Here is a 23,735-nt window from a genome sequence, read left to right on the forward strand (position 1 = left end):
AGTAAAGCTGAATAGCTTGCTAGCTTAGAATTTCATATTCAAGTATCAGCATTTCAAGTTTTGGTCGGTCCTCTTCACATAAAACATTCATTCCGCATTTCAGGGCAGAGCAGAAACTGGACACCTTGGTGCTACAAGTGTGTTCCTCTAAGGGCATTCAGGGTAAAGAAACTGTGAGACAATTTGAGAAACCCTGTGCCAATCCAAACAACTGTTGAGGAGAAGCTGATGTGTTCTCAGTGTCTAGTTTCAGATGTCTCTAGCAGGGATTTGATTTTGTTACGTTTTTTTTAATTACATTGCATCCCCTTTGATTTCCCTGCATGCAGCATTTACAAGCTGCTCTGCCCCCAATGAGTAAATGGCTTATAACACACTGGGAGGCCTGCACTTTCCCAAATGTTCTAAGCTGAGACATTAAATCTTATGCATTATGTCGTCTTTTATTTCTAAGGTGTATTGCTATTCTGTTTGTTTGCAGACTCCCTCTGCGTACCAGGCTTTGATCCAAGCCTGAGTATGATGACTGGCATAACTCCAATCAATCCAATGATGGCTGGCATGGGTCTCTTACCACCTCCACCAACACAGCTGCCTATTGTGAAAGAAATTATACACTGTAAAAGCTGCACCCTCTTTCCTCAAAATCCTAGTAAGTACCAACCAGCAATTTGCAGTCCACAGCATGGGCGGCTTACGTTTGTGTGAATGTACCCTCATATCTATTTTACCTACAGTTGTGCAACTGGACTATCCTTTCTTTTGTTGAAGTGCTGTTCAAAATAGGTTGGACATATGGTGCCCTACAGGCACGCCACCAAAGGGGAAAGCATCACATAATGCCCATCAATGAAGCATTCCATGGTGCCCATTGAACGGAACGACCTGCCTGTGTGTAATGTACAGAAATGTTGGGTCCTCCAGAGAGATGCTCTTTGTAGTCCTCCTCCACTCTGGCTATTTGATGAAGGTCATGATGAAGACACTTCCACTATTAATGAGCAGACACTATTAGACACACTAATCTTTTTTAGCTAAGGTTCCTGTTAAGAGACTGTTCCCTAATATAGTTTGCGTAGTCTCTGCATGCAGTACATTCACAGAATATCTGCTGTTGTAAGCAATGCATCTATTCCTTATTTTTCTTTCCAGATTTTCATTATTTTACTATATTTGTAATAATATTGGTAAATTACTGATGATGCATTTAACTAATCTTACAGACTGCACTGTTGTACTAGTATTACAGAATATTGGGCTATGTATGCAGCTTTTTTTTTTTTTTTTGTAAACATTTTTTAAATGGGGTGGAATTATAAAAAACAAAAAATTCCTCCACAGTTTTATGGGTTTTGTTTCCTCTCCTAAACCTGACCTGTTACCTCTGTTCTCCAGGTCAGTACTATTATAATGATAGTTTTTCTTGTGTTTTAAACCTTGAAAAAAAAAAAAAAAAAAAAAAATTCTTTCCTTTGCCATATTAAAAAAGTTTTCCCATCTTGGACATATTCCTAGGATATGTCCCCATTGTCTGGTAGGTGCGGGTCCCACCTCTGGGACCCTGCACCTACACAGAGAACGGAGCCCCAAAAGTTGTGGCGGGCGCACATGCAAACGCCCTCTATTCATTTCTATGGGGCTGCCAAAAATACCCGAGCACTGGCTCGGCTCTTTCTGTCGGCCCTGTAGAAAGGAATGGGAATGGTAGCCGCGCAAACGTGGTCTCTAAAGACAATACGGTTCCACTCTGTAACAGTCCAGGTTTCTCATTCATGACACCACTGCAAATGAAGGCAACAGTGGCGGTCTGTCAATGGCAGGAAACGTAACAACACCTTGACGCCATATTTCCTTCTGCTAAATACCTGGAAAAGGTCCGAAGGCACCACCCCTGTCTGGATGCTGGACAACAAAACATCTAGTCAAACAATTCTTTCTACTGGTGGTCTGTTTGGGCCTTCCAGAACCTGTTTGTCGTATGTGTGTGTTTTTACGTATCCACTGCTCTCAACACCTCCTAACAGCTAGGTCACAACGGCCTAGATGTCGGCTAGTTCGTAAAAAGAACCATGCTGCTTCTGTCAGTCCAGTGATGCCCCCTCTCAAAGTCTGTCAACTGGGCAAAATGTATTTGAGTGTGTTGTAGAGGCATGTTTAGTAGTAAGCAATCTCTTACCAAGAGGTACACAAAAAATTAACCTGCGAGAGGCAGCGAGGGAAGAACTTTTATGTCCTTTTGTGGCAAGTGTCTTATCAGACCACATCTGTAATAACTTACATATCTGAATGCTGAGTTTTTCAGAAATTCAACATTTATGAGTGCATTTATGTTTTTTGTCTGTGTACTTTGCATAGTATGAATATTCTGTATATAGGAGACAAAGCAGTCGATAACTCCTACATGTCTTGCTACATTCTTTTATTCATATGCTGTCTGGTGAGATGTACATAAAATGTGAGTGCCATGAATCCTTTGCTAAGAGCCCAGAATCTATTTTTTTCCCTTGGGCAAAGTGAGATAAAATTATTTCACTCCTTCATTGTCCCTGTACCCTCTGCATGATATGCAGTCCTGCCAGCTGACTCCATCCGTCACAGTCTGACTGAGCCAAGATGGTCTTTCTTCAGACGGAGCGCCTTGGCTCCAGTTTAATATTCATTGATGCAGTCTTTGCTTTTCTCAGGGTGATTTAAGCCCCACTCAACTGCATCACATTCAAGTATTCATGAGCTACTGTAACCCTTTAATCTCTGGGTAGTATGATATTCTGGGCTCCAGATACTGTTTAATCAATGGCTACTGCAAATACATATATGTACCTGTGTGTGTGTGTGTGTATGCATATATATACACACTATTGTCAAGATTGCATCCAGTGTCTGACTGACCTGGTGGACACCCCCTCCTCTAAACTGCTCCAGAATCTCAGAATATTAGAACAGTGACATAAGCCTTGACCACCAGCACGGATCATGAATGGAGCTACTTCTTAGTGCAGCCAGGGTTCTGCTAAAGAGACTGGTCTGTAGTCGGCACTAACAGGAGGAGGAAAGGGACACAGTGCACAGTGACACAGAAAGTAATACATAAGGAACACCACTAGCTGTCCTCCACCTACTGACCTCTGCCCTCCTCAGCTGCCATCCATCTTCTATCCTCCATGTCCTGTCCTTTGCCCTCCCTCCCCAGTCCTCTGGACTCCTCTTCCCAGCTGCTGTCCCCAGTCCTCTGGACTCCTCTTCCCAGCTGCTGTCCCCAGTCCTCTGGACTCCTCTTCCCAGCTGCTGTCCCTGGTCCTCTGGACTCCTCTCCCCAGCTGCTGTCCCCGGTCCTCTGGACTCCCCTCCCCAGCTGCTGTCCCCAGTCCTCTGGACTCCTCTTCCCAGCTGCTGTCCCCGGTCCTCTGGACTCCCCTCCCCAGCTGCTGTCCCCAGTCCTCTGGACTCCCCTCCCCAGATGCTGTCCCCAGTCCTCTGGACTCCTGTCCCCAGCTGCTTTGTCTAGTCCTCTGGGCCCCCCTCCTCAGGGTCACGTGCCGCTTGAGGACACATCACCATGAGATGACCCTGTCTGCCTTAAACGTTAGAGAATGGAGACTGGGTTCTCCAGGCTTTGCTGAAAATTGTTCTGTGTGCCAACTTGTGGAGGGTACATAGTCTACTCATTACTTACCTCTGGGTCGTGCCGCCAAATCCACAGTCTCCACTGCCTTTATGTGACTACTGGCCGATTGCATTCTTGAGTCGTTCTGATCAGCTGCATTTACAGTGTATAGCTGAACAGAAAGAATAAGGAACACATCCAGTACGGACCTGTGCAGAAGAGCCCGCATCTAGGCCCAGTGGTCACATAACCATAGTGGAGTCAGCAGGCACGACAGAGGGTAAGTACTAAGCAACTAACTTCCCTCCACAGTTAAGCACATAAGAGGTTTTTCACAAAATCTTGGAGAGTCCTTTTAAGACTGGCGTACAAAATGCTGGTCTTAATAAATGTCCACTGTATGTATTAATGCTTGTGTAAAATATATACCTGCATGTAATGTTGAGGAAAAAGTCCAGCATCCAGAGAAAGTAGTAATAAATTCTGTAGGATTTCATGAACAGTTTTTAAAATCCAGTGTGAACAACAAATGTGGTGTTATTACTTACGCCGCATGCTGGAGTGTTTCTATATGTACATTTTGGTGTTTGCATAGCATGTCTGTTCATCAGCGGTTACAGCAAAACTGAGATGGATTGTCATCTGTTGTATTTACACATGAAATATAGAGGCATGTACTATGAGGTTCTGCAGCAGCTGAGGTGTGTATTATAAGGTTCTGCAGCAGGTGAGGTCTGTGTTACGATTTTCTACAGGAACTGAGAGGTTTATAACAATGTTCTGCAGCAGCTAAGGAGTGTATTATATACTGCCGCATGATGGTCTACTGCAGTTGAGGTGTGTATTATGATGTTCTGCAGAATCTGATGTGTATGTAATGATGTTCTGCAGCAGCTGAGGATTGTACTATGATGATCTGCAGCAGCCAGGGTGTGTATTATGTTCTGTAGCAGCTGAGGTGTGTATTATGATGTTCTGCAGTAGCTGAAGGTGTGTATTATGAGGTACTGCAGCAGCTGAGGTGTGTATTATGAGGTTCTGCAGCAGCTGATGTGTGGATTATGAGGTTCTGCAGCAGCTGATGTGTGGATTATGAGGTTCTGCAGCAGCTGAGGTGTGGATTATGGGGTTCTGCAGCAGCTAAGGTGTGGATTATGGGGTTCTGCAGCAGCTGAGGTGTGGATTATGAGGTTCTGCAGCAGCTGAGGTGTGGATTATGGGGTTCTGCAGCCGCTGAGGTGTGTATTATGAGGCTCTGCAGCAGCTGAGGTGTGGATTATGAGGTTCTGTAGCAGCTGAGGTGTGGATTATGAGGCTCTGCAGTAGCTGAGGTGTGTGTAATAATGTTCTGCAGCAGCTGTGGTGTGTATTATATTCTGTAGCAGCTGAGGTGTGGATTATGAGGTTCTGCAGCAGCTGAGGTGTGCAATAATGTTCTGCAGCAGCTGAGGTGTGTATTATGAGGTTCTGCAATAGCTGAGGTGTGGATGATGAGGTTCTGCAGCAGCTGAGGTGTGTATTATGAGATTCTGCAATAGCTGAGGTGTGGATTATGAGGTTCTGCAGCAGCTGAGGTGTGTATTATGAGAGTCTGCAATAGCTGAGGTGTGGATCCCGATGTTCTACAGCAGCTGCGGAGTGTATTATGATATGTCATGCAAGTTTAACAGTTTATTTGCATTGATCTATTTAAAGGGAGTCTGTCACCTAATCTGAGCGTTTTAGTGTGTGGGTTTTTGGCCTCTCACCATATGCATATGCAGTGATGTATGTTACAGCCCCTGGTCAGAGGTTTATGGTATGTCAGGGGATTCTAATGAATTATTTTCCAAAGTATGCTCTTACAGGGAGTCCGTCACCTAATCTGAGCCTTTTAGACCGCTCAGATCAGGTTATAGACTCTTTGACCCTCATTACAATGGTACCTTTCTTTTCTGTGTCCCTCGTCCAGATCATTAAAAATACACTTTTTGAACTTATGTAAATGAGCTTCTGCAAGTGCCCAGGGGCAGCGTTACTGCCGCAAGTGCCCAGGACCCCTCAGCGATGTGCCCAGAAAAACACACCTCTTTAAACTCTCTGGCCCGCACTTCTTTCCTATCATCACCTCCTCCTCTGCCTCCAGCCGGCGGAAGTCACGAGTTGGCCCGCACCTGCGCACTGCTCTGCCCATTATGGGCAGACAAACAGCTTTTCATATTGCGGCCAACTAAAGACAGCTGCGCTGAGACTCGCCGGCCCGCCATCCTCTTCCGCCGGCTGGAGGCAAAGGAGAAGGTAATAATAGGAAAGAAGTGCGGGCCAGAGGGCTGAAAGAGGTGTGTTTTTCTGGGCACATCGCCGAGGGATCCTGGGCACTTGCGGCAGTAACGCCGCCCCTGGGCACTTGCAGAAGCTCATTAGCATACGTTTAAAAAGTGTCTTTTTCATTATTTAAACGAGAGACACGGAAAAAAAGATACCATTGTAATGAGGGTCAAAGAGTCTATAACCTGATCTGAGCGGTCTAAAAGGCTCAGATTAGGTGACAAACTCCCTGTAAGAGCATACTTTGGAAAAGGAATTCATTAGAATCCGCTGACGTATCATAAACCTCTGACCAGGGGCTGTAACATACATCACTGCATAGGCATATGGAGAGAGGCCAAAAACCCACACACCATCAGGCTTGCAGTATATGTCCATCTTTGTATTATCTTCTGCAAGACTTCATTCTATTTTTTTCCGTGCTTAAATATTTCAAAGCCAGTAATTCGAAACCGTAACTGGAGTATACATTCTGCTCATCAGATTCTGCTCTCATTTTAGCGATTCTGTACGATTTCCTGATTTATTAAATTTATGAGCATCACAGAAGAAAAAGGGCACTTTATGGAACATCAAGAACCAAATTCAGACATTGATTATTCTAAACCGAACACATAATGTTTTTTATTTTGGCCTCATTCACATTTCCTTTTAGGAGATCCAGCTCAAATGCTGGCTGTAGGCAGGACAAAAAAAAACTTTTAATGCAATGGTTTTCTTTTGTCCGGCTGAAACCTGACTCTTATACTAGAGATCTGCCGGATCACTGCCATACCTCATTACAGTCGATGGGGATCCAGCGGTGAAGTAGAGGATTCGGCAGGCTGCTCTGTGCTGAAACAGCCTGCTGGAATGGAGATGTGAATGAGGTCTCAGATGGAGGATCGGCCCTTAGAATCTGTTCTTCTGGTGGGTCTTCTGTACCCCAGCCCAACAGTGATTGCTTCACTACTTTTACCCGCTTGACAACTATTAAATGTACAGTTGGGTGTGAAAACTTCCAGTTTGAAAAACACTTAAAAATATGTCTCAGGGGGTACCTCTTTTAAAAGGATACTCCATGCCAAATTGATTTACTTTGTAATGCCTAGTGCAGGGCCTGAAGAGGCAAGGATGGATCCTTGTGTCATGTACCACCCTCTGATGCCATGGACTAAATACTTGTGTTTGCAGGGAAGTGAAATTGGTTTTTCAAGATAAAAAATAGAATTAGCTAAAGAAAGGAAATACCATAACATGACAAAAGAGCCGTTACTCACCTGTTAATACCCATGCTGCTCCAGCACTGCAGCAGTGACATGCCGTACATGCTTTCATAACCATGATTGACTGCTTCAGTCATGTATCTGCACAGCACTTAACCACGACAGGGAAATCGGCAATGACTGGTGAGGACCACCAGCGGTAATGCATTGGAGAAGAGTAAAATAATGGTTCTTTTTTTAGGCCGTAGCTTCCCTTTAGCCATTTTTTTTCCCATTCTCCGAAAAAGAAGAAACACATGTGAAACACATGTTACACCCTAGGTAATTTCCAGCAGTTGCCTTTGAAAATGGGGAAAATAATCTGATTCATTTAAAAGTTCTTTATAGTGTGTTCCATGATGTGTTTGTTAGACATGTCAAAAATTTCCCATCACTGGGAGACCCTAGCCCTAATTGTAATGCAGCGCTGTAGACATACGGTTTGTTCCCCTCAAATGCAAACCAGAGGCTTTTTGTAAGCATATTAATCTGATGTGACCACGAAATCTCTCACTGGGGTTCTGCAATTCTTAGTGATTCCAATGAAGAGGCATCAAAGCAAGTATAAAAGCTCTGTGCAAAGACTACAGATGTAGATTCCCCAATTCTAAGAAAACTCTAATTCCAGGGAAGACTTAATTGTCAGAATCGGGCAGAGATTGAAAACTTATTTTAAGTACAACCACTTCAGGGAATATCAATAGGAGCCAAGGGTATATGTGATAGAATTTGTATTATACCCTTGTGGCTACACTGTATAAAATCCTTTAATGATATCATCTCTTACCAGTCTCATGCACATAATAACAGGGGCTGCCTAATTCATGACAAACCTACTCTGCCACAAGCTTCACGTTTCATAGAAATGTTATGTGTAGATGCCAGTGAACTTTACAACTTGCTGCGTCTTTGGAATGGACCCCAGTGCCTGTCACTGTGTGACAGAGAGTGATGGCTGGTCATACAATAATTACTGCCTTCTCGTTGCTCTGCAAGTAATTTTCCATTGTTTTCTATGAAGCAAGATTGAAGGATGCCACGCAGCTGTTGCCTAGGGATGCAGCATTGTATCTGACAGTCACCCATTGCTGCAGCATGTATCCTGTCTATATTTCTAAGGCTCTTGGCATAATCGTGACATTGTTTTACTCCCATCTGCTTACAGAACATATGTTTGATATCAGAAGATGCAAGCACAGACCCACCAGTTCAGGAATTGAAGGGATCTTTAAAGCAATGAAAGTTTTTAAAGGATGGCATATCCTCAGGATAGGACATTAGTATCTGATCATGGGGGTCCAACTCCAGCCCTCCTCTGCCGATCAGCTGTTTGAAAAGAACACGGTGCTCTGGTGAGCTTCCTCCTAGATCAGTGACATCACGTTCATCGGCTAGGGACAACTCAGTCCCATTCAAGTGAATGAGCCTGAGCTGCAGTACCGTACACAGCTGCTATCCAATGTATGGTGCTATGTTTGGTAAGCTGGGATGAGGCCGGAGCGCCATGGCCAGTCCAAACAGCTGATCGATGGGATGTCTGTTCAGATATTGGCAACCTATCCCACAGATTGGCCATCACTATCATAATCCTGGAAATCCCTTTTAAGGCAGTGTGCCAGCAATCAGGACCATTTGTAATGGTAGGGATGTCAGTAGAGCTCTCCTAATGTCAATTCCAGATACTTTGACTTTGTGCCTATCCGTCTTTTCTAGCCCCCGAAACAGTTTTTATAATTATGCAAATGAATTATAAAGACCCTAAGGCACTTTACTTATCTGTACTGGAGCCCAGCCACACCCATCCGAATGGGGCCCCACTGCTCCCACCCTTTTGTTCTCTCCACCTCCCAGCCTCTGTGATGTCATTATGAGGTTACTGGAAATCTCACGCAGACGCATGCATAGTACACCTAAGCCGCAGCAAGCGGCAGATAACAGACGGCGCAGGCGCACACAGAAAGGTGCACCTGCCTGAGATTTCCAGCAGCCTCATGATGACATCGCCGAGGCAGGAAGGTGGAGAGAACAAGAGGGTGGGAGGAGCTCCAGCACAGATAAGTACAGCCCCTTGTCCTCTTTTCCACACATTTGCATAACTATATAAAATCAGTTTTTCAGCAGCTTGAAAAGATTGGTAAGAACATATAGGCATATCTGTAATATACATATACAGTATAGAAATATAAATTTAATTATAGCCAAAAAACATCCAACTTCCATCTTCATCCATCACTTCTCCTCAGCGAATTGACTGCAAAAAATAGAAAAATGATGATTAGAAAAGTACATAAAAAATATTGTAAATACCTATATTGGTCCTAAAAAAAAAACTACCTAGTCTGCAGGAGTTGGTGATGAACCCAATTGGGATAGAGGGCAAACTATCCAATCACAATACATTCCCAATTTTATAATCGACATTAAGACCATGTTGTTTTAAACAATTAAGCACATGGATCCACTGTAATTCTTTTTTTTCTTCAGAAAATTCTATTGATTTCCCCCTTCTGGGCATGGGCACATGGTCAATAATCCAACATTTCAAATATCCCGTTCAGTATGTTTAAGGTCAATTTTTTGGGGGGAGAATGGCAGATCAAGATGTTTTTTGTGTATTGTGTATCAATGATTATTTAAACGGGTCTTTAAATCAGTTGAAGTCTCGCCAACATACAGTAAATTTCATGGGCAAGACAGTACATACATCACAAAATTAGAATCACATGTTAGGTGAGAGAGGATCCGATATGAAATCCCTGTAGTTGGATGTACAAAAGATTTTTCTTTACAAATATAGCAACAATTGACGCAGTTTAGACACGGAAAACACTCTCTAGTCCAGGCTGCGTCAATGTAGATTGTTTAACAATTTTTTTAGATCCAACATCTGCCCTGACCAACTGTTCACGCAGACTACTTGCTCTCCGATATGAAAATTCTGGTACATTCTTGAGACACCCTCCTAATATACTCTAATAATTTTACTTATGTCAGTACTTAACTCAGTATAGGTTGAGATGAAAGGAATTCCGGTCTGCCGTGATCTAGGTCTCTGACTGGCAAAAGTGCTGCTTCCATCCAGTTTGCACACTGCATCTTTATGTTGTTGTAAGAACTTATCTACCATTATATTCAAAGTAGTGTCCATCCTGCACTGTTCAAACACAATACGTCTAGCCCTTAAGAACTGTGAATATAGAAAAGATCTAACCATTTTTCTAGGATTGCAACTATTGTAGGATAGGATAGTGTTCCTATCTGTAGGTCTAGTATATAGCTGAGTATGTAACTTGCCATCAGAGAGAACAACATTAGTATCAAGAAATGGTACTGCCGTGTTTGAGTGTATCAGCGTAAATTGTAATGTAACATCCACATCGTTCAAAAAGACATGATCAATCAAAGACTTGTGAATTTTCGGTAATACATATATCACCAGAGTAACCGGATGAGCTACCATTAAATAGTCGGCAAGATCGCCATCAATTATGCCAGCCCCCACTGCTTCAGAAAGACTATGATGAATAACCTTTGCAATCTCAAACTTGGGATCAGTTTGGACGACACAGTAGACATCTGTGTCACCAAGTTGCCTCAATATTTCCACAATGTACTTGTAGGTGTCCATAATAACTACTGTGCTGCCCTTATCTGCTGGTTTCACCATAAGGCTAGACTCATCTCTAGGTTGAACTAATGCTTCCACCTCTGAGCATCTTTATCTCAGATTTAACAGCAGATATGTAAGCATCAATAGCAGGTTCATTAATAACAGGATTGACTATCTTTAACATTTTATTCTTCTATTTTATAAAAAAAATGAAAAAAATTGACTTTTTTTCAGTTTGATGCCTAATAGCTATGCATTTCTACTAAAATGAATGGGTAACAATGTAATAGATGAGTACTCCATAGCCGGCGATTCTGGCTTAAAAAAGGGGGACAACCATCTATTGTGTCTATATTGCTTAAAAGGAGAGGACTTGTCCTAATGCATCAGAAAAAAACATTATTCAGCAAAAACAGGCTGCAAAGACTGTGTATGTGCCCCGAGAAATACTGCCCATTAGGCTAGGGCTACACTGCAAAATGTGTTGCACGATAAGGGTACAACTACATTGCAACATGTGTCGCACAGCATTCATGTCACGCCAATGTCACGCAACATTTTTTTGTAATGATGGGCAATGGTGTCACACTGCGACATGATTCGACTGCAACATGCGACAGTCGCACAAAAATCCAACTTGGATGGATTTTCTGCGACTGTCGTGTTGCAGTTGCAGCATGTTACAGTGAGACACCATTGACAATCATTATAAAAATGTTGCACGACCTTTCTGCGCCAAGAAGTCACATGACAAATGTAGCCCTAGCCTTACGATGACATTTGAGAGGTGTCACACACAGCTTTTTGTGGCAATTTTTGATGCAGTTCTTTGAGCCAAAGATTGAACTGGATTGGAAAGGAATAAGAAATATTTAGGACTTTTACTTCTCCTTTCTAATGGATCCACTTCTGTCTTTGGCTCAAAAACCAGCATCAAAATTAGCTGTGTGTGACGTCACCTTTAGGGTTGAGCGAACCCAAACTTTAAGATTTTTGGACCCCGGATCCGAACCCGAAATGTTCAGTAAAAGTTTGGTGTTCGGCGAGTTAATGGCGCTTTTTGAAAGGCTGCAGAGCAGATAATCAACAAGCGTTTAACTCGTGTGCCCTTAGAAGCCATTACAGACATGCCTACTAATGACATGGCTGTGATTGGCCAGTGCAGCATGTGACCCAGCCTCTATATAAGCTGGAGTCACGTAGCACTGCACGTCACTCTGCTCTGATTAATGTAGGATAGGATGCTGCTGCTGTGAGGGAGAGAATAGGAAAGAATCTTTAATCAGAAGTGCTTGTTAACTTGGCGATCTACATAGATTTTGTTTTGTGGGTGCAGTGCACAATCATTTTACCCTGCCCTGAGCCCAGTGACAAAGAAAAATAACTTTTATCCGTCTGTTAGTTAGGTTGGTTTCTGCGGCCATTTTATGCAAGTTCAGTGCACCAGCACAGCGTATGTGCATTTGTGACAGTCAAATACCAAGCTTAAAAATACTGCAATTATATTCTGGGTTTAAAAAAAAAAATCACCCATTTTGTTTGCAAGACCCTACATCTGGGGCCTATTCTGCATTTGTTAGTGTGAAATACAAGCTTAAAAATACTGCGATAATATTCTGGGTTTAAATAAACACCCATTTTTGTCAATATCCTACATCTGGTGCCTTTGCAGCATTTGTCGGTGAGAAATAGAAGCTTGAAATACTGCAATAGTATTCTGGGTTTAAAAAAACACACCCATTTTTGGCAATGCCCTACATCTGGGGCCTGTGCTGCATTTGTTAGTGTGAAATACAAGCTTGAAATACTGCGATAATCTGGGTTTAAAAAAAGACCCATTTTTGGCAATACCCTACATCTGGGGCCTTTTCAGCATTTTTCAGTGTGAAATACAAGCTTGAAATACTGCCATAATATTATTTTAAAAAAAACACAAATTTTGGGCAAAACACGAAATTTGCGGCCTTTGCTGCACCTGTCAGTGTGAAATGCACGCGTTGGGTATTGCTGTTATATTCTGTTTAAAAAACACCCATTTTGGGCAAGATCCTAAATTTGCGTAGCATGAGGATACCTTCAAATAAGGCACGTAACCCCAGTCGTTCTGCTGCTGGTGGAGGTCCTGTTGCAGGGAGAGGACGTGGTCAATCTGTGCCAGCTATACGCACAATTTAAACACCTTCCTCAGGTGCGAGTAGGCGACAGAACCTTCGGCGTTATTTGGTCGGGCCTAATGCGGCTTTACAAATGGTGAGGCCAGATTGTACAGGCGATAGTAGATTGGGTTACTGACAGTGCCTCCAGTTCCTTTACATTGTCTCCCACCCAGTCTCCTGCTGAAAGATCAGAGTTGGCACCCTTAGCCGATGTCCATCAGTCTTTCACCTCACCCCCTTGCAAATCATCCAAGCAGTCTGAGCCACAAGTCATGCAGCAGTCTCTTCTGCTTTTTGATGACTCTGCTAGCAGGGTTTCCCAGGGCCTTCCACATAGCCCTGCCCCAGAAGTGGAAGAGATTGAGTGCACCGATGCACAACCACTTATGTTTCAACATGAGTACATAAAAGGACCACCGCAGCACGTCTCTGATGATGACGAAACAGAGGTGCCAACTGCTGTGGCTTTCTGCAGTGTGCAGACCGACGAGGAGGGAGGGGGTGAAGACTGGGTGGAAGACCCCACATGGAATCAAGGACATGCGAGTGACTTGTCTAGTTCGGAGGAAGAGGCAGTGGTCGCACAGAGCCACCAACACAGCAGAAGAGGGAGCAGGTTGCAAAAGCAGAGCGGCCGTCCCCTAGACAGTACGCCTGCTACTGCCCACCGCAGCAAGGGACCGAGCACACCAAAGCCAGCTCCAAGTAGTTCCCTGGTGTGGCAGTTCTTCAGGCAATGTGCTGACAACAAGACACGAGTGGCTTGCATGCTGTGCAATCAGCGCGTGAAGCGAGGTATAAACATTCTCAACCTGAGCACAACCTGCATGACCAGGCATCGAAGTGCAAAGCACAAGCTGCAGTGGAGTAGACACCTCAAAAACCAAGAAAGGTCTCTGGCTCCTCCTGCTTCCTCTTCTGCTGCAGTCTCGGCCTCTTCATCCACCTCTGGAGTGACATTGGCCACAAACAGAGGATCTGCCAGCAACTCCACCACTTGGGTCACCAAGCATCTTCACAATGTCCCACGGAAGCGTTCAGCTCTCCATCTTCCAAACACTGGAGCGGAAGAGGAAGTACCCCCCTACCCACCCGCGATCGCTGGCCCTGAATGCCAGCATTTCAATACTGGCCTTTGAAATGCTGTCATTCCGTCTGGTGGAGACGGAGAGTTTTAAAAGCCTTATGGCGGTGGCTGTCCCACAGTACGTCGTGCCCAGCCGCCACTACTTTTCCAGGCGAGCCATCCCTTCCCTGCACAACCAAGTGGGGGACAAAATCAGGTGTGCACTACTCAACGCCATCTGTGGCAAGGTCCACCCAACTACGGAATGGATACGTGGACCAGTAAGCACAGTCAGGGACGTTATATCTCCCTAACAGCACACTGGGTAAAAGCAGTGGAGGCAGTGGATAGCAGTTTGGCGCATGTCCTTCCACCACCGAGGATGCAGTGCGCTTCAGTTTGCCTCCTGTTGCTTCCTACTCCGCTTCCTCATCCTCTACCGCCTCCTCCTCCGGTCAGCGTAACACCATTACCACCAACTTCAGCACAGCCAGGGGTCAACGACAGCAGGCTGTTTTAAAATATGTCTGTTTGGGGGACAAACCCCACACCGCGCAGGAGCTGTGGACAGGCATGGAACAACAGACCGATGAGTGGTTGGTGTCAGTGAGCCTCAAACCCGGCCTGGTGGTATGCGATAATGTGCGAAATCTCGTAGCAGCTCTGGGACTAGCCGGTTTGACGCACATCCCTTGCCTGGAGCATGTGCTGAATTTGGTGGTGCAGAGGTTCCATAAAAATTACCCCGATATGTTATAGAAGCTTCAGAAAGTGCGGGCCGTCTGTGCGCGCTTTTGGCGTTCTCACCCTGCTGCTGCTCGCCTGTCAGCGCTGCAGCGTAACTTCGGCCTTCCCGCTCACAGGCTCATATGCGACGTGCCCACAAGGTGGAACTCCACCTTGCACATGCTGGCCAGACTCGGAGTCGCTCTGCGGAAAAGCACCATTTCACCACCAATGACTGGGCCTCCATGCGAGACCTGTGTGCCTTGTTGCGCTGTTTCGAGTACTCCACCAACATGGCCAGTGCCGATAACGCAGTTCTCAGCGTTACTATCCCACTTCTATGCCTCCTTGAAAAACCGCTTCTGGCGATGATGGAAGAGGATGTGGCACAGGAGGAGGAAGAGGGATCATTTCATAGGGTTTCCGGCCAGTCATTCACAAGTGGCTCTGAGGGTTGGTTCCTGCACCCACAAACGCCAGGTACACAATTGTCCAGCCAGAGCACAGTGCTGGAGGATGACGAGGTAGAGGATGAGGATGAGGAACTGTGTTCACAGCAGGGTGGCTTCCAAACCAGCTCATGGGCATCACTGGTGCGTGGCTGGGGGGATACAGAGGACACAGACGATACACCTCCCACAGAGGACAGCTTGTCGTTGCCTCTGGGCAGCCTGGCACACATGAGTGATTACATGCTGCAGTGTCTCCGCAACGACCGCCGAGTTGGCCACATTCTAACTTGTGCTGATTACTGGATGGCCACGCTGCTGGATCCCCGTTTCAAGGACAACGTACCATCCTTAATTCCATCATTGGAGCGTGATCGTAAGATGCACGAGTACAAGCGCACGCTGGTAGACTCGCTCCTAGTGGCATTCCCACCTGACAGCGGGGGCACAGTGGAAGCACAAGGCGAAGGCAGAGGAGGAGGAAGATGTCGCCAACGCAGCTGGGGCAACACCAGCACCTCAGAAGGTAGGGTTAGCATGGCCGAAATGTGGAAAAGCTTTGTCAGCATGCCACAACCAGCTGATATGGAACGTCTTAGCAGGAGGCAGAATTTCACCAACATGGTGGAGCAGTATGTGTGCACACGCCTACACGTACTGAATGACTGGTCTGTCCCCTTCAACTTCTGGGTCTCAAAATTGGGCACCCGGCCTGAGCTTGCCCTTTACGCCTTGGAGGTGCTGGCCTGCCCTGCAGCCAGTGTATTGTCTGAACGTTTGTTTAGCACGGCTGGAGGGGGTTATCACAGCTTATATTTCCCAATGTTTTGGGGTGTATCCCAATTTAAACAAAAAATTTTATTTTAATTAAAAACCAAAAACCAGTGTTGGCTACCACCTCCTCCACCACCACTTCCACCTACAGCGCCACATCCACCGCCTCCTCAACCTCCACTCCGTATGGACCTCGTCCTCCTAGATCCAGATTTTATTTTATTTTTTATGTATTTTGTGTTATTTTAAATCATATCCCTATCCACATTTGTTTGCAGAGCACTTGCCATGCTCTTAACCACATTTTTATGCCATTTGCAGCCCTCTAGCCCTTTCCATGACTTTTTTTAGATCCATTTTAGTGCTCCAAAATTCTGGTCCCCATTGACTTCAGTGGGGTTCGGGGTCAAGTTCAGCTCCCGAACTCTAACTTTTTTGTGGAGTTTGGTCAAACCCAAACATCCAGGTGTCCGCTCAACTCTAGTCACCTTATTTCTTAGAGTTTTATGAATTGATGACCCTTCAATTCACTTAAATGTATGTTATGGCACTCGAGGACAAGTACGTACATTTTTGTTGTTAGGTTATGTTTTTCTCTGTTCTTGTTTTATCTGAAACAAGACAGCGGCGATAACCAGCAGAGTTTTTCATCATAATGTCAGAGCTTTGTATTTTCTTTTTTTTGGTTCTGCTTTTTTCCCCTTTTAGATGTGCTTTCTTGTAGTTGTTGAAGAAGAAGAAAATTGCACCTGTTCTTGCATATGTTTATGAAGCAAAAATTTACAGCTGACACAATATGTTTTGTTCCCAAGAAAACTCTGTGAAATACTGTCATTATGTGTTATTTGTTATAGCTGCCCTATTTATTAATGGATTGTTTGCCTTTAGAGTTTCACTTTTGCCTTTGATATCAGTCGTTTTCTCTGTCTTTTGAAAACCTGTTTAGTCACAGTGAATTTGTTTTTCAGTGCAGATTCTACACTGAAATTTCACAATAAAATAAAAGTACGGTAGATGTGAATGTGGCTTTCAAAACCCCCTTCACATGAAGAGCAGAAACATCTCTGTAGATTTTCTGACCTGATGCAGATTTTCAAATACACAACATTTTGTGAAATCTGTGGCAGATCTGCAGCAAACTTCGCAGGCAAAAAATAGTGGACTCTCACTGATGATATTGATGACGTTGTCTATGGGTCTTGGAAAAGCCTTTTAGTTGCTTTAAAGCCCCTTTGAAAATACATGTGAGAATAGAAGCCAATTTATTTTCCTCCAAATTAAGCAGAAGTAGGAATGTTACATAGATGGTTAATGCATAGGGCACAATCAAATTACCATACATTTGGCGATACAAAATTTAATTATTTAAAGAGGACCTTTCATCTCGCAAAACATTCTGAACTAAGTGTCATGATCTGTACAGTGGATCTCACTGCACTTACTATTATCCCTGGACACCGCTCCGTTCTCCTGGTTATAGTAGGCGGAGACTTAGGGCACTTGGTTATAGTAGGAGGAGACTGCCCTTGTTCTCATGGGCGTCTTCTTCTCGCTGGCCAATCGCAGTGCAGAGCTCACAGCCTGGGAGAACAAGAGCAGTCTCCTCCTACTATAACCAAGTGACCGAACATACCAGAAGGCATAGCAGGAGAACGGCACCCAGGGATAATAGTAAGTGCAGTGAGATCCCTGGGCGCTGCTGTATATATCTTGATACTTAGTTCACAATTTTTTGCCAGATGAAAGGTCCTCTTTAAGTGAGGCTTATTGCACACAAACCTGTGCGCTCCCTAGCCGTATTGCGGATCCGCGATACACGGGCACCGTTCCGTGTGCGTTCAGCATCACGGATGCGGAGCCATTCACTTCAATGGGTCCGCAAATCCGGAGATGTGGAATAGAAGCCCGGAACGGAACCCTACGGAAGCACTACGGAGTGCTTCCATGGCGTTTCGTCCCGTACTTCTGTTCTGCAAAAAGATAGAACATGTCCTATCTTTTTGCGGAACGGCCAGATCGCGGACCCATTAAAGTGAATGGGTCCGCGATTCGCTGCGGCTGCCTCACGGTGGGTGTTCGTGCATTGTGGGCCACAGCACGATCACTGGGCCTGAAACCGTTCCATGTAAAATATTCACAAGGGGTGAGTTAACACCATTTACAACGAGGCAGAAATGGCATTAGGTTTAGACTAAGGCTGAGTTTACATGGTGCAGTTTATTTGTGGTGAAAGAAACACTACAACAAAATCTGTATTGTAAAAACCACATGCATTTTTACAGAGATTGCAGTTTTAACAGGTGAAACTTGTTAAATCAATGTGTTCCACCTGTGAGGGTAGTGGTTGACTGTAGCGGTCATGCGATTATGGGGCAGGACATCATCACTGGTCCTGTGTGAATGGGAGCCACAATGCTGGAACAACAGTAATTTATAAAAAATGAGTGTTCTTATATGATGCCGTTTCCGGTCTATCAGCAAATTTTTTTATGTTATTGAGGTCGGACAACCTCTTAACGATGTGACAACATGCTGCAAATTGCACTAGAATTTTGGTGCAAAATTGTGGCACAAAGTAAATCAACTAATAGGTGGTATAAACAGAGTATATGGACAGCCTAATGATGCACCGAATTTTCCATCCGTTATCCATAATTGCCCTTTGTACTGGGGAAGTACGTTTTTCACACTTTAAACCTTATTAAATCTCCCCTATTGTCATTAGCAGTTTGACAGACATCCTAGAAAAGTAATGTGTACATTGGTGAATGTCAATGGAATATTTAGTAACTTATTTTCGATTACTGAATGGTTTACTTATGTACTTACAATTCTTAATACCTGAATTTATGAAACTTTTCAAATGTAATTTATAGGAAAGTGGCATCTTCGCCTTTCCGCAGCCTTTGGTCTGTATTTCCCTGTCTGTAGACTCACTGTGTTTAAAGGGGCTATCTGGGAATTTGATATTGATGACCTATCTTTTGGATAGGTTATCAATATCAGATTGAGACTGAACTTCCGAAAATCCTGACGATCTGTTGTTCAAAGAGGCCGCAGCGCTCCATGAGTGCTTAGGCCTCCTCCTAGAGTGGCGATTTCACTATTCATCAGTCACTTGGCCTAGGCACAGCTTAGTCCCCTTCAGGTGATCAGCAGGGCTGCCCGGCTCTAACCTCCTGATGATTGGTCATCAGTATCAACTTCCTGGATAACCCTTTTGTGGTTTTGTTAGTTTTGTCAAAATCTTGATAAAGCTAAATTCAACTACTATTTGCGAACAATATATTCAGACACAATCTGTCACCCAAAAAAATAATCGGATGTAAAACAGATAATAGGTGGCTAATATGAAACGTCTATAAAGCTGGCATGAAGAGAGAAAAATTAGATGAAAGGAAACCAGCACAGAATGGAAATATGCAGCTTATGTATATTTCTGGCTGCACTATATCTTATATACATCTAGATTTTATGGTCATATTTTTATCCTTAATGATTTATACCCTTTTAGTTAAACTTTCATGTCTTCATTTTTTTCCCTCTATAGATTTGCCTCCACCTTCTACAAGAGAGCGGCCTCCAGGTTGTAAAACTGTGTTTGTTGGAGGATTACCCGAAAATTCCTCAGATGAGATTATTCAGGAGGTCTTTGAGCAATGTGGAGACATTACAGCAATTCGTAAAAGCAAGAAGAATTTCTGTCACATTCGATTTGCTGAAGAGTTCATGGTTGATAAAGCCATTTACTTATCTGGTACAGTACATTCTATTTCTGGCAACTTTCTTTAATTTATATTTCCCTCTTACATTCAATTTTGTCCTGCTAATGACATTGGTTTATTTCATACATGCCCGCAGCACCCCCCTGTCCTTCACTTATTCTTTGCAAAGGAAATATTTCTTTCCCTTAAGATTTGACACCGCAAACGACTACTTTTTTTTTTTTTGTGACAGTCTGTAGTTTGTAGCTAAGGAGCAAATTGCAGAATAAGATTTGTTACATGGCAAGTCTCAGCAATAGGGATATTTTCCTTTAAAACATACATATTCCAAGCTTTTAGTGCAGGCCCAGAGGGTCCTTGTCATTTAGACTTGTCTGCTTCAGTTCGCTCTAAAATAAAATATACAAAATATATCCTCTAGTGAAAATATAATTTTAAAGCCCGCAACTGAACAATGTTTCTTCACATTTGTTGTATGCATTAGGATACCTCCGGGCACCTCATTTTAATGCACCCAGCGTAAGACAAAAGAGTCTCCATTTAGCATAAGTTGGGCCGATATGTGTCGGGATCCTTTTTTTTTTTTTTTTTCTTTACTGTATAGGACATTGCAGTCTGTTGAACTTTCTTGTACAGAGGGATACAGTAAAATAAAAACATACTTTACAGTATTTTGTTTGAAATAAGTCAATGGATTACGTATAGGGCTACATACAGTTGTGTTCAAAATAATAGCAGTCAGACATCACTAACCTGATCAATCATTGTTTATGGTAGGATTATATGGCAAACATTCTACGTGGCAAATCATTTGCACAATTAATACTAGCAGGTGTAGTAGAGTAAAAGAAACCCAACAGTCATGACCTGCATGCTGCTGTCTCTCTAATTCAATCACTTATTGAAAGTGGCATGTTCAAAATAATAGAAGTGTGGAGTTCGAGTGAGACCATTCATTCTTTGAAAAACAGGTGGCAATTATTGCCCTTATTTAAGGAAGGAAGGCAGCAAATGTTGTACATGCTGGTTACAGTGCATTTCTCTCTGAAATTCTGAGGAAAATTGGTTGTTCCAGACATTGTTCAGAAGAACAGCATGCCTTGATTAAAAAGTTGATTGGAGAGAGAAAAACATATTAAGAAGTGCAGAAAATGATAGGCTGCTCAGCTAAAACGATTTCAAATGCTTTATAATGGCAACCAAAATCTGAAAGATGTGGAAGAAAGCGAAAAACTACCGTTCGAATAGCCAAAATGGCAAGGACTCAGCCAACAATCAGCTTGAGGAAGATCAAAGAAGGTCTAAAGTTACCTGTGAGTACTGTTACAATTAGAAGACGCCTATGTGAAGCCAAGCTATCTGCAGGAAGCCCCGCAAAGTCCCACTGTTGAAAAAAAGACTTGTGCTGAAGAGGTTACAATTTGCTGATGAAAGTAAGATTGTTCTTTTTGGGTCTAGTGGCCGGAGACAGTTTGTCAGATGACCCCCAAACACTGAATTCAAGTCACAGTACACTGTGAAGACAGTGAAGCATGGTGGCGCAAGCATCATGATATGGGGATGTTTCTCATACTAAGGTGTTGGGTCTATTTATCGCATACCAGGGATCATGGATCAGTTTGAATACATCAGAATACTTGAAGAGGTCATGCTGCCTTATGCTGAAGAGGAAATGGGTGTTCCAACAAGACAACGACCCCAAACACACCAGTAAACGTGCAACATCTTGGTTCCAGACCAACAAGATTGACGTTATGGAGTGGCCAGCCCAATCCCCGGATCCTAATCCAATAGAAAACTTGTGGGGTGACATCAAAAATGCATTTGACTTTCAATGGTGTGCAAGACGGATCCGTCCTCCATTGACTTTCAATGCTGTGCAAGACGGATCCGTTTTGACAATGTTAAAGATAATACAAACGGATCCGTTCTGAACGGATGCATGCGGTTGTATTATCAGTGCAGATCCATGACTGATCCACACCAAATGGCAGTGGGAAAGTAGCCTAAATATTAGTTAAGTGATTCAAAGTAAAGCAAAATCTTCAAACATTTTTTTGTTTATATAGTGAATGTCTGAGTTTGTAAAGAAGAATACAAACACTGCTATTTTTTTTAAGTCTAATATTCACTTTTCCCTTTTTTTTTTTTTTTTATAGAGGAACAACACAAGATTTTTCTTAATGTTTTGATTTGGAATATAATGTGTAGTGTTCCCAATGCATTTGTGTGTATGGAAATAAAAGCTATTAGAAGGATTTTGAGCTTTATTCACTTTTTTAGGCTACTTTCACACTAGCGTTCGGGCGGATCCGTTCTGAACGGATCCGCTCATAATAATGCAGACGGAGGCTCCGTTCAGTACGGATCCGTCTGCATTATTTTTAGCATAGAACAGCTAAGTGTGAAAATAGCCTAGTACGGATCCGTCCAGACTTTCAATGTAAAGTCAATGGGGGACGGATCCGCTTGAAGATTGAGCCACATTGTGGCATCTTCAAACGGATCCGTCCCCATTGACTTACATTGAAAGTCTGGACGGATCCACACGCCTCCGCACGGCCAGGCGGACACCCGAACGCTGCAAGCAGCGTTCAGCTGTCCGCCTGTCCGTGCGGAGGCGAGCGGAGCGGAGGCTGAACGCCGCCAGACTGATGCAGTCTGAGCGGATCCGCCTCCATTCAGACTGCATCAGGGCTGGACGGCTGCGTTCGGGTCCGCTCGTGAGCCCCTTCAAACGGAGCTCACGAGCGGACCGACGAACGCTAGTGTGAAAGTAGCCTAAAACACACTGATATTATTTTGAACACAACTGTATATGTGACCGTATGTATCTTGTGGTCTGCAAAATACTGATGCTGTCCTTGTACCGTTTTCATTTTTTGCAGACCCATTGACTTCAGTGGGTCCTTGGAGCTAATTTTAAGGACCAGACGGCACAATGACTTGAACTGTATTTTGCTAAATACATAAGTTTGTGTGCATTAGGCTTTACACTGAATTGCATGATTATATACATTTTTCTTTTATATAAATAGTGGTATGGAAAATTTTAAAATACATTTTGGGCAGACCAAACATTCCCAATGAAATCTAAGGGTTTGTGAAAAACTACGGACACAACGCGAATGGCATGTGTGTTTGGTCGGAGGTTTTCACTAACTATTGCTAGGAGAAGCTCTGGAAACCAATTTTCAGCCTAGCAGTGTACGTGTAATCACACCACAGCTGCAATACATTCGAGATAACGCACAGTGTAATCTGGAATAGGAAGCGGCACTCACTCAAGCTCCGCTGCCTCTTCAAACAGCTGATCGTGGGAGGAGAGTTGCTGGGTGTCAGACCCTAGCCCATCTGACATTGATGACCTATCCTGAGGATAGGTCATCAGTATCTACCCACTGAAAAACTCCTTTAACCCCCTTATTATTAATTAATTTATTTATTTATTTATTTATATTTTTATCCACTTTTTTTTTATAGATGGGTCTTGATTTGCCCTTAACGGTTGCAGGTCTCACTGTTCCTTTCATTTTTCAAAAGGTGTCTGACTCTGAGGTTCAGTATTTGTCTTTAGAAGCTGTAATAGCTTTTTGTAATTTTCCAGACAATAATGAGGAAGCCAAGCTTGCTTTGTGCTTTTTCTTTATGGATACAAAGAACATTCCTGTGAATAAGAAACACTAACATATTATATCCCTAGGGGTTCCTTCTGAATTTCTGTACATTATAATTATCACATAAAAGACTAAAATAATAAATACTTGCTATTTATATTATTATATGCATATTATATATTCACAACATGCTCCTGTCGATATAAGTAGGACATGCTTCCTTCTAGAAGAATTAGGACACCAATCAGGAATACTATCAGCCCGATCTTTCTCCAGAGACATAGTACTAGTTCCCCCTGCAGTTCTACAAGGCATACAAGCAAATCTGTAGTAAAGCAAATAAGTATGTGCACTTTTAAACTTCATCTGACATACCATTTAGACCGTGCTTAGCCTTACCTCGGTTGATGGCCTCTGCAGTACTTTGTTATCCCACTATCCCCATATGTACAAGTAA

The 23,735-nt window shown here is 43.5% G+C and overlaps 1 protein-coding gene across 6 annotated transcripts in view; it reads left to right on the forward strand.

The window, feature by feature from the left end:
* The window catches only part of ENOX1 (ecto-NOX disulfide-thiol exchanger 1), a 593,767-nt gene that overhangs the window by 437,768 nt on the left and 132,264 nt on the right, over nucleotides 1-23,735 (forward strand). For all 6 annotated transcript variants that reach the window (XM_044283882.1, XM_044283888.1, XM_044283885.1 and 3 more), the window contains 2 exons: nucleotides 482-652; nucleotides 19,487-19,693. In XM_044283882.1, the coding sequence (XP_044139817.1) occupies nucleotides 482-652; nucleotides 19,487-19,693 (378 nt within the window). The remainder of the gene's footprint in view (nucleotides 1-481; nucleotides 653-19,486; nucleotides 19,694-23,735) is intronic.

This window comes from Bufo gargarizans, chromosome 3 (genome assembly GCF_014858855.1).
Source record: "Bufo gargarizans isolate SCDJY-AF-19 chromosome 3, ASM1485885v1, whole genome shotgun sequence".
Taxonomy (NCBI): Eukaryota; Metazoa; Chordata; class Amphibia; order Anura; family Bufonidae; genus Bufo; species Bufo gargarizans.